Source organism: Grampus griseus (genome assembly GCF_964374135.1).
Source record: "Grampus griseus genome assembly, chromosome: X".
In the NCBI taxonomy this organism is placed as follows: domain Eukaryota; kingdom Metazoa; phylum Chordata; class Mammalia; order Artiodactyla; family Delphinidae; genus Grampus; species Grampus griseus.
Genome location: NC_138999.1, coordinates 52813047 through 52825102, shown reverse-complemented (window position 1 = coordinate 52825102; position 12056 = coordinate 52813047). Strand labels below are relative to the sequence as shown.

At 39.4% G+C, this 12056-nt stretch overlaps 1 protein-coding gene across 1 annotated transcript in view; it reads left to right on the top strand.

Moving 5' to 3' along the window:
- MTMR8 (myotubularin related protein 8) overlaps positions 1–7280 on the top strand; it is a gene marked incomplete at both ends in the record, with an annotated part of 165888 nt that extends 158608 nt beyond the window's left edge. Inside the window, 2 exons of the mRNA XM_082682060.1 lie at positions 4300–4426; positions 6810–7280. Of these exons, the coding sequence (XP_082538186.1) occupies positions 4300–4426; positions 6810–7280 (598 nt within the window). The remainder of the gene's footprint in view (positions 1–4299; positions 4427–6809) is intronic.
- Positions 7281–12056: the final 4776 nt, after the last annotated feature.

Here is a 12056-nt window from a genome sequence, read left to right as displayed (position 1 = left end):
TGTTTTTGTTTTTTCAAATAGTAGCCATTCTATTGGGTATGAGATGATATGTTATGGTTTTAGTTTGCATTTCCCCAATGAGTAGTGACGATAGTTTCATGTGCTTATTGTCCATTTGTATCTCTTATTTGAAAAAATGATTCAGGTTCTTTGTTTTTTTGTTTGTTTTATTGGAATATAGGTGATTTACAATTTTGTATTAGTTTCAGGTGTACAGCATAGTGATTCAGTTATACATATACATATATTCATTCTTTTGCAGATTCATTTCCCATATAGGTTATTATAGAATATTAAGTAGAGTTCCCTATGCTGTACAGTAGGTCATTGTTGGTTATCTATTTTATATATAGTTGTGTGTGTATGATAAGCCTAGGATACTAATTTATCCCTCCCCATCCCCATGTATCCCCTTTGGTAACCATCGGTTTGTTTTTGAAATCTGTGAAACTGTTTTGTAAATAAGTTCATTTGTATCATTTTTAAAATTAGATTCCACATATGAGTGATATCATATGTTATTTGTCTTTCTCTGTGTGACTTACTTCACTTAATAAGATAATCTCTAGGTCCATCCATGTTGTTGCAAATGGCACTATTTTGTTCTTTTTTAAAGTTGAGTAATATTCCATTGTATATATGTACCACATCTTCTTTATCCATTACTCTATCAATGGACATTTAGGTTGCTTCCATGACTTGGCTATTGTAAATAGCACTGCAATTACAATTGGGGTGCATGTATCTTTCTGAATTATGGTTTTCTCTGGATATATGCCCAGGAGTGGGATTGCTGGATCATATGGTACTTCTATATTAATTTTTTAAGGAACCTCCATACTGTTCTCCATATTGGTTGTACTAATTTACATTCCACCAACAGTGTAGGACCGTTCCCTTTTCTCCTCACCCTCTCCAGCATTTGTTTGTAGATTTTTTGATGATGGCCATTCTGACCAGTGTGAGGTGATACCTCATTGTAATTTTGATTTGCATTTCTCTCATAATTAGTGATGTTGAGCATTTTTTCATGTGCTTTTGGGCCATCTGTATGACTTCTTTGGAGCAATGTCTATTTTGATATTATGCCCATTTTTTTTATTGTGTTGTTTTGTTTTTGTGACATAGAGCTACATGAGCTGTTTGTATATTTTGGAGATTAACCCCTTGTCGGTCACGTTGTTTGCAAATATTTTCTCCCAACCTGTGCATTGTCTTTTTGTTTTGTTTATGGTTTCCTTTGCTTTGCAAAAGTTTTTAAGTTTAATTAGGTCCCATTTGTTATTTTTGTTTCTTTTTCATTACTCTAGGAGGTGGATCAAAAAAGAGATTGCTGTGATTTCCTAATAGGAGGGACTGGTTCCTGCCCAGTGGTGGGTGGAGCTGGGTCTTGTCCCTCTGGTGGCAGGACCATGCTCCGGAAAACTTTAAGAGGCTTGTCTGCTGATGGGTGGGGATGTGTTCCCGTCCTGTTGGTTGTTTGGCCTGAGGTATCTCAGCACTGGAGCCTACAGGCTGTTGGATAGGACTAACGTCAGCCTCCAGGAGGGCTCATACCAGTGAGTACTCCCCAGAACTGCTGCTGCCAGTGTCTTTGTCTCCACAGTGAGCCACAGCTGCCCCCTGCCTCTGCAGGAGATGCTCCCATACTAGCAGGTAGGTCTGGCCCAGTCTTTATGGGGTCATTGCTTTTTTCCCCTCTGTCCTGGTGCACACGAGACCATGTGTGCACCCTCCAAGAGTGGAGTTTATGTTTCCCCCAGTCCTGTGGAATTCCTGAGATCAAACCCTGCTGGCCTTCAAAGCCAGATCATCTGGGGGCTCCTCCTCCCAGTGCTTGACCACCAGGCTGGGAAGCCTGATGTGAGGCTCAGAAATTTCACTCCTGTGGGAGAACTTCTGTGGTTTCATTGTTTTCCAGTTTGTGAGTCACCCACCTGGTGGGAATGGGATTTGATTTTATCACAGTTGTGCCCATCATACCATCTCATTGTGGTTTCTTCTTTGTCTTTGGATATAGGGTATCATTTTGGTCAGTTCTAGAATTTTTTTGTCAATGTTTGTTTAGCAGTTAGTTGTGATTTTGGTGTTCTCATAAAAAAGTGTGAGCTTACATCCTTATACTCCACCAACTTGAGCTAATCTCATGTCAGAGCATGTTCTGCTTGTTTTGCTCTAAGACTTTTATAATGTCTGGCCTTACATTTAGGTCTTTGATCCATTTTGAGTTTATTTTTGTGTATGGTGTTAGAGAATGTTCTAATTTCATTTTTTACATGTAGCTGTCCAGTTTTCCCAGCACCACTTATTGAAGAGACTGTCTTTTCTCCATTGTATATTCTTGCCTCATTTGTCATAGATTAATTGACCATAGGAGCATGAGTTTATTTCTGGGCTTTCTATCTGTTCCATTGATCTATATTTCTGTTTCTGTGCCAGTACCATACTGTTTTGATGACTGTAGCTTTGAAGTATAGTCTGAAGTCAGGGAGCCTGATTCCTCCAGCTCCCTTTTTCTTTCTCAAGATTGATTTTGTAACTTGGGGTCTTTTGTGTTTCCATACAAATTTAAAATGTTTTATTCTAGTTCTGTGAGAAATGCCATTGGTAATTTGGTAGGGATTGCATTGAATCTATAGATTGCCTTGGGTAGTATAGTCATTTTCAAAATTTTGATTCTTCCAGTCCAAGAACATGGTATATGTGTTCATCTGTCTGCATCATCTTCAATTTCTTTCATCAGTGTCTTATAGTTTTCAAAGTATAGGCCTTTTCCCTCCTTAAGAAGGTTTATTGTAGGTATTTTATTATTTTTGATGTAATGGTAAATGGGATTGTTTCCTTAATTTCTCTTTCTGAACTTTCATTGTTAGTGTAAAGGAATGCAAGAGATTTCTGTGTATTAATTTTGTATCCTGCAGCTTTACCAAATTCTTGTTTGCCTTTACTGGTGAGCCTTCCCGTTTGTAATTTTATTGTTTCTAGTTGTGGCCTTTTCATTTCCTCCTACAGAAGTTCCTTTAGCATTTGTTGTAAAGCTTTTTTGGTGGTGCTGAATTCTCTTAACTTTTGTTTATCTGTAAAGTTTTTGATTTCTCTGTCAAGTCTGAATAAGAGCATTGCTGGGCAGAGTATTCTTTGTTGTAGGTTCTTCCCTTTTATCACTTTAAATATATCATGCCACTGGATTCTGGCCTGCATAGTTTCTGCTGAAAAATCAGCTGATAACCTTATTTTGATTCCCTTGTATGTTATTTGTTGCTTTTCCCTTGTTACTTTTAATGTTTTCTCTTTGTCTTTAATTTTTGTCAGTTTGATTAATATGTATCTTGCTGTGTTCCTCCTTGGGTTTATCTTGTATGGGACTCTGCACTTCCTGGACTTGAATGAGCATTTCCTTTCTCATGTTAGGGAAGTTTTCAGCTATTATATCTTCAAATATTTTCTCAGACCCTTTCTCTCTCTCTTCTCCTTCTGGGACCCTTATAATGCAAATATTGGTGCATTTACTGTTTTCCCAAAGGTCTCTGAGACTGTCCTCATTTCTTTTCATTCTTTGTTCTGTGGCAGTGATTTCCACCACTTTGTCTTCCAGCTCACTTATTCATTCTTCTGCCTCATTTATTCTGCTATAGATTTCCTTCTAGTGTATTTTTCATTTCAATTATTGTATTGTTCATCTGTTAGTTGTTCTTTGAATCTTCTAGCTCTTTGTTAAACATTTCTTATATCTTCTTTGTCTGTACCTCCATTCTTTTTCTGAGATCTTTATTATCATTACTCTGAATTATATTTTTAGGGAGATTGCCTATCTCCATTTCACTTAGCTGTTCTGGATTTTTATCTGGTGCCTTCTTCTGGATCATATTTCTCTGCCATCTCATTTTGTCTAATTTTCTGTGTTTGTGGTCTCCTTTCTGCAGCCTGCAGTATCGTAGCTCCTTTTGCTTCTGGTGTCTGCCCCCTGGTGGTTAAGGTTGGTCCTGGGGCTTGTGCCTGCCCACTGTTGGGTGAAGTTGTGTCTTGTCCCTATGGGGGCAGGGCCATGTCAAGGGGTGAGTTTAGAGATGGCTGTGAGCTCAGTACGACTTTAGGAAGCCTGTCTTCAGCAGAGATCTTTCTGCTAGGAACTTTACTCTTAAATTATGAGCATGTCCAGTCTTTTTAATGTCATCAAAGTTACCTTACTTTTGAGATCTGCCTACCTACCAGGCTAATATTTTCTTGACATGAGGAAAACATAAATAATCTATTTCTCCAGCTAAGCTAACCCACTTTTTTTCTTTTTGTTTATTCAAGGTTCTGGTGTGGGATGTATAACTACTTTGACAAATGGCTGCAGCCCAAGCAGAGTATGCTAGAGAGCCTCTTGGAAATTAAGAAGCAGAGATCAATGCTGGAAGTAGATGTGCACAAACTAGAAAAGGTGAAGAGTTAAATCTCAAAATGAGAACCTCTTGCCCCTTCTGAGTAGGCCCAATCCACTGAGAGTTGAATTGGTACTTGTGAGAAGCTGCCTGACTGGCTTGTTATACTCTCTGCATTCCAAGCATCCTGTGTCTATAAAGCTCTAAGGCACAACTCTTTTTTTACGTTCCATATTAAGTGGCAAATATAACACTCAGTTAAACAAGTGGATTGGTTCCCTTTTTGGATCTGGATGGAATTATTAGGAGGAACAAGAGGGAATGACAGGGAAGTAATACAAGTATTTGTTATCCATCAATAAGTATAACTTCTTGGGTGTACTAATGAGAACAATGAAATTGTTATATTTCCAATTAGGAAAACCTTATAAAAAATCTGATTTCCTTCCCATGTAGATTATAAACTCTGCTCGTTGTACCAGCAAAACTAAAGTCACACACTTGTTTTTAATTAGAGGTTAAACAAGTCAACAGGGATTTCCTTTCAATAAATGGAAAATACTGAGCTGCTTCTGGAATCCAGAGGTTCCTAGGGGTGTGTTTGAAGTAGAGGGGAGGGATATTTTTTAGAAAAGAATTCTTGGAAAGGGTGTGCTGTTTAGGTACTGGGTGTGAAACTCCTTTTGACCAGATAAGGCATAGCTTTTCTGCTCACTGTAAGTAAACAAATATCCTTTTATTGTGAAAATAAATGTATTGTGATTACATCAGATCCTAAACTTTTGAATGTCCTCTTGGCAGGTAACAGTCAGTTAATTACTTGTTTCCATTAAAAAAAAAAAAGAAGAAGGGGAAGAGGAAGGAAAAAACTGAAGCATAACTTAAAATCATAGGAAACAAAGGAAACAAGCAGCCCCAGGAAGGTCAAGCCCTAGGCAGAACTGAGAAGTAGGAAACCTTTTTCCTAATGTCTCCTGCCTCCTTTTTTACCTATTAGCAACCTTCTCCACAAGGTCTCCCGAGCAGGTGTCCTATTCTAAACCCAGCCCTTTCACTTATTCCTGCCTAATTCCTAAGAGAATCAGATTCATTCTAGATAGAATCAGATCACTTTCTGATTCTAAAGTTCAAAAGTAAGTAAGGCTTCCTTTTAAAGTAATAACTATTGGGCTTCCCTGGTGGCGCAGTGGTTGAGAGTCCGCCTGCTGATGCAGGGGACACGGGTTTGTGCCCTGGTCCGGGAAGATCCCACATGCCGCGGAGCAGCTGGGCCCGTGAGCCATGGCCACTGAGCCTGTGCGTCTGGAGCCTGTGCTCCGCAACGGGAGAGGCCACAACAGTGAGAGGCCCGCGTACCGCAAAAAAATAATAAAATAATAACTATTATTAACATTCCTTTTTTAATACAGAGAAGATAAACAAAAGCAGCCCAACAGATAACCCTGTTGACATTTAAAAAAAAAAAGGCAGTACAAGTATAAAGTTAGAATATACAGAATAGAAAAATGTACAAAATGGAATGTTGAAAAAACTCTCCCAGCCACCTACCCATTCAGTTTCTCTCTCCAAGGGTTATCACTGTGTGTGTGTGTGTGTGTGTGTGTGTGTGTGTGTGTGTGTGTGATTTTGTGATTTCCAGGAAAATAAGAGTGGTATGCTTATACCCTAAGGCAGGAGCTCTTAACTGGAGTCCATGAACCCATAGATGTCCACAGATGCCCTTCAGGGGATCTGTGAAACCCCTGAAATTATACCTAAAAACTGTGTGCCATCTCATCCACTCATATGTGAATTCATGCAGTTTTCTGAGAAGGTCCATCATTTTCTTCAGATTTTCAAAGGTGTCTATGACCCACAAAAAGTTAAGAATCACTGTTGTAAAGCATCAGTGAGTCATTGTTTTATCCCTGAAGGTGAAAATATCCATTGGAGATAGCATGAAGTAGTAGACAGATCATAGACTTTGGCATTAAGGAGAGGCAGGATCAGATCCCAGCTCTACCACTTCCTAAATGTGTGAATTTGGGGTGACTTAAATTCTCTGAGCCTCAGTTTCCTCATCTGTAATATACAGCTAATTCCTAACTAATAAGATTCTTAAGTATGAAAGGAAACACTATATGTAAAGTGCCTGGCACATGGAGGTATTCAATAAATGTTAGTGATCCTTTCCCTTGCCCTCCCTGCTCCCAGTAATAAAATTGCATTTATCAGAAAAGGGAACTTTTATATATACAAGACCCTTGAGGGTCTTTAGTAGTAGGGCTTTTAAAGCACTATGTCAAGTGATGAATAAAAGATGTTTGAGGATGAGGAGGGGGCAAAAGGTCATTTGCTACCATATAAGTGACAGCAGGCAGGATCCGTATAGGTCAATGTGATATTTGCCTAGTTTTACTCCAGTTTCTAATTCTTTTCAACCATTCCTTGTTCCCATGACAGAAAGTGAAAGACCATGATGAGCCACAAGAAGAATTCTGTACCTGCTCTCAATTAGGGCATTTATCATCTCAACACCTGGGAACTCCTTTAACCAATCCTCTCAGCTTTATGGGTATTGATGGAGACCTGAATACCTTGATGGAGAGTGGCACTCTTTCTAGGGAAGGAGGCCTTCGAGTTCAGATGGATCAAGTAAAAATCCAGTGTGCAGACCTCCACCCTGACTATTATGGGACCATGGGCAGCCTTAGGGCCATAAACATTTCTGGGGATGTCGGCTTCTCTGGAGACACAGGCATCTCTGGGGTCTCAGGCATCTCTGGCAACACGGGAACCTCTGAGGCTATGGGCTTCTATGAAGACATCAGCGTCTCTGGGGCCATGAGCTTCTCTGGGACCACAGGCATCTCTGAAGACACAGGACTCTCTAAGGCCATCACCAAGGAGGCAGGTTTCTCTAAGCAACAGTGAGCTATTCATCTGCTTCCATATTAGGTGCAACTGCAACACCCACAATGATCCTTGTCTCAAAAAAGGCTGTGCTGCTTTTCTGATTGGATTAAATGGGCAGGGCCAGGGCACCCCTCCTCCCAGTTAAGAGTCTGGAAGGGGATTTAGGGCCTTTACTAGTTAAGCAACCAGTATATGCATGTCAAGCAGGCCAGAATATAGACAAGAGAAAGAATATGTTATTATTTTAGAATGGGATTTAGCTTTAAAAATATTGCTTTTCGGGCTTCCCTGGTGGCGCAGTGGTTGAGAGTCCGCCTGCCGATGCAGGGGACACGGGTTCGTGCCCCGGTCCGGGAGGATCCCACGTGCCGCGGAGCGGCTGGGCCCGTGAGCCATGGCCGCTGAGCCTGCGCGTCCGGAGCCTGTGCTCCGCAACGGGAGAGGCCACAGCAGTGAGAGGCCCGCGTACCGCAAAAAAAAAAAAAAAAAAAAAAAAGATCCATGTGTGCTTGGTGGTTTAGAACATATAAGAAAATAGTTTTCTTAAGTTACAACACTTGTTTTCCCCAACTCACACCCTGGTTAGGTCTCAGCCAAATCCCTTTTTCATAGATAGCCCATTGATAAACTTAAATCCACTACATTCTAAAATGATCAATTCCAAAATAGTGAGGTCTGAATTAATAATATTGATCAATAGCATTCTCAACATCAGTTCAGGAGACAACTGAAAATCTCAGTGCTTTAAACCCTGGCTTGCACATGGCATATGTGCTCATCTAAGTTTTCCTAAAACAGGACTGTTCTTAGGTCGTTTTTTTTTTTTTTTTTTTTTTTTTGGCCATACCGCGTGGCATGTGGGATCTTAGTTCCCTGACCAGGTTTCAAACCCGTTCCCCCTGTAGTGGAAGCATGGAATCTTAATCACTGGACTGCCAGGGAAGTCCCTCTTCTTAGGTCTTTTTATGAAGTCCAGTGGTTTTACTTCCCTAGACATCACATCAAGTTTGTGGATTTTTAGACATAATTGGCACTACTTTTAAAATCTGGTAGTCTTAACACCTTGTGCTAATGTAGACTTTTGAAAAAAGTCTATTCTTAAAGCATGCCCAAATACTCCAGGGAGAAGGGGATGTGTTGTTTAAACACCAAACTTTCCCCCATTTGGGGTTGATGCACGCTGTACACTTTCCTATTGGATATCCAGTCATAGTTTATCTACTTCCACATGCTGGGGTAAGGTGAGTCTTGGGTAGTTTGGGTCGTTCAGTACATATTGTCAGCATTTTCAGAACTCCCATTGCCAATAGCATCCATGTCTTCACCTAAGATGTCTATTCTGTATACCATATGTCTGGTTTAAGCTAAAAAATTAGATGTCTTAGTGAAAAAGCCACCTCTGTTACTACCATATCCATTTGTAAATACAGACATCTCTGAAGGATCACCTCATTTGTTACTTTTCTCTATAAGAAAGAGGGATCTTTTAATCGAAGTGTTAGAAGTAGCAGAGAAGACCAAGGATAGTTCCTTGATTTCTTACCCCTAGCTAAACTATGGACATAAAAAAATATTCCTATTTAGAGGAAGAACTCTAAGTCATTTTGGTTATCTTTCTTTATATGTAAATAGGGGCCATTTTTCTACTTATCTCTCCTTGATAGCTGCCTTGTTCCTATAATTTTAAAACATCAATGTGATTTCCTATTGTATCTTCTCATCCCCTCTTTCCACTGTTTGGTCTTTGGCTTGTATAACATAAATCATCAGATGTTGCCAGTTGTCATTTTACTTCTTACTTCTGGAAAAAAATTGGGATTTGTACAAGTCATTTTGATCTGAAAGCTCCATCTAAACCCTGGCTTTGTGAAGGAAGTTATCAAAGAGGATGACAATACCAATCATCTGCTACAAATGAGTTTATTCTGGATCTTGCTTTATACCCAGGGCTTTCTCCCATATCTCAATCTGAATTTTATAGTCTATTAACTAGTATGATGTTTCTGATAGTGTGTTAAGGTCTTTTCAGAGAAATAAAAAAGGCAAATGACCTTTGCAAATCCTATAAAAAGTTAGCTTAAGGGTCTCAGATTTATTTCTACAGACCTGTACAAGGGTGGCACATAGTACCAAACCTTATTTCTTAGATCCAAAACAAAATTAATCATTAGTGACAAGTTCTTTTCAATATAGTTCTAGAATGAGAAGTGGTGAAGAGCAACACTTCTATTCCAGTCAATTTGTTTGGTCTTTTATTATTTTTATTCCCCAGCATGTCCTATGTTACCTGTATATGACATACATGGAACTAAGGAAAACCTTGTAAAAATCCCCTATTTACTCTCAACACATAACACCTCCCTGTTTTACAGTTGGATTTGTAAATCTGAAGGAGGAAAAAAGTTCAGTAGAATCCAAATATTTATGCACTGGCAAAAACCCAGTAGCTATCTGTAGTCAGGAGCCTAGCAATAGAGGGGAGGCTCCTGAAGGAAAGTTACTGGGTGTACTAGAAAATATCATCTATTAATGGCTTTCATTTCATACCCTCATATAGCACCTATGCTGTGAAAGAAATGTGACGCCCTCTGCCACTGCCCTACCCTTCCAGTTCCCTGAGCAGAAAATTCCATTCTCATGTGACTGCCTGACTTAAATAGGAAGGCATTTAACCACCTGCCACTGTCTCATCCATGAGCCTGACATCTGCCTGTTTCCTGCACAGCTTACATGGGCCTGGGGTCACTCCTTATCTTTTCCAAGCATGAGTCAGGCTCTGTGCCTGGGAGTGTGGCCATGCTCAGATTCTACATGAACACCTTTCTTAAAAATTCATTAAGTATTAGTTTATAGAATAACAGATTCCTCATGGTAATAACTAAAACAATCCTAAATAACAAACCTAAGTAACAGCTTTTTAAAGAAGAAATTCAAGGATGGGGTTTGCTGTATGAAAGAAAGCATGAAACTCTATTTGGCACTAACTGGGCAAGAACGTAAAGCTTATGGTACATATATTAGGCACAGGTATCATTTGGAAAGTCACCCTAGAAACTGCTAAATTACTACCAAGTCAGTTGTCATGCCTGTCAACATGCATGGACATATTTTGTCTAAGAAACACTTCACATTTCACTGAATGCAAGATCTTTCCTTGAACACTTCCAACCAGAAGGAATCCAAGTCTTTTTATGAGTTACTTTCAAACCAGATTTGTAAATATTTAAGCTTGGCCTGAATTTAGCAGACAGAGAAGTTTAATAACTATGTCCGATCTTTGTTACATAGTGAATTTTATTAAACACATAACACCTTTTCTTGATGCTATTAAGCTTTGATGTACCACTGGGAAATCTTTCTGAGAGCATTTTATAAAGTGGCATTTTATAAAAACAGTTGTGTAGGGAAAAGTAAATTTCCTGTAAGAAAAAAAATACTTGTCTCAAAAGGGGTATACTATACTTCAGATTGGTTTCTTCCTAGGAAGATTATTCTCACTTTCTCTCTCAGTTTCCAAAGTATATGATTTAATGATATCTGTTGTACCAAATCTCTCCCCCACCCTCAGGCCTCACCCTCCCAGAATTCTATGTATGATACAGGCAGATGTGATTGTAACCAAATCTGGTTACTTTCTTCTAAGTGCCAAATCTAGACCTGAGTTTTTATATAGACATTTATAAACAAAAAGTAGACATGGATTAAGCCTTAAATTTTTTTCCTATTCGGTTATTTTTTAAACATAATGTGAAGAAATGGCTTAGCTATTAGATGACGCCAAACAAAAAAAGGACAAGGGAAAAGATTTGGGGTTGTAAAGGACTCTTAGTTTGTTTCCCTTTTAGAGGCAGTTCCATTTTCGAAGCATTTGATGGCAGTAACAGAAGCTTTTCCAATGCAAAAAAAAAAAGTGATTTTCAAGCCATACAGAACATGTCTTCTCTGATTCCCCGGCTGTGAGACTTGACAGTCTGTGCCTTCCCCTTAAATAGGAAGTATTGGTTTCATCACCAGTCACAGCAGCCCATGTCTCCTTTAGATGTCAGTGCAAGTAAAAGTGTGTTACATGCTCTGTGATTTGTGACTTGTCTTCACAAAAGGCAAGTGCGCTTTGAAAGCTAATTTAGGCCCATGTGTCTTGCTGGGGCTAAACAAAAACATATTCAGAAGTTGGCCTGTGTGAAACCAACAGCTTCTGTGTCAAGCCTGGTGCCCTCTTCCCTGGCATTTTCTAAAGCTTTGGGGGTGACCTAAAAGCCTCTTTCTCTTCCAAAGCTTTGTTGCTTTTCAACCACTTTCGTGGCTTTGTACTCTGACTCTTTAGAGAGCTCTACACTAGCCCTTGTAGAATCCCAGTTGTGGAGAAGGTGGGGGGAATGGAGGAGGAAAGAGAAGGTAATATAGAAATACACCTGGCCAATTAAGCTGAAGGAGTATATGCTAGTCCAGGATGACAAGCATACCAATTAATTAAGATTGAATGTGCTCCAATAAGGTCCAAAAAAGGTCCTCTTTTCCAGGTAGTATTATGGCTGACATATTTTCTTTTAAGGCTGTCTTTTACACTGGTAGAAATTCTTTCCTTTAGAATGCTCTGAGTTGTGTACTTTCTATGTCAACAATTTTCTCTTCTAGGTTATGTGGTCCTGGGTTTTCTTTTAAAGTGTCAAGGATGGTAGGTGGTATTCTCTCCTATTAATATATGTCTCTAAGGCTGTTGAGTCCTGAGTTCCTTCTTTGCCTCTTTGTAGGTGAAACATCATTGGACCCCCTTCCACCAGTCACATGAGACTA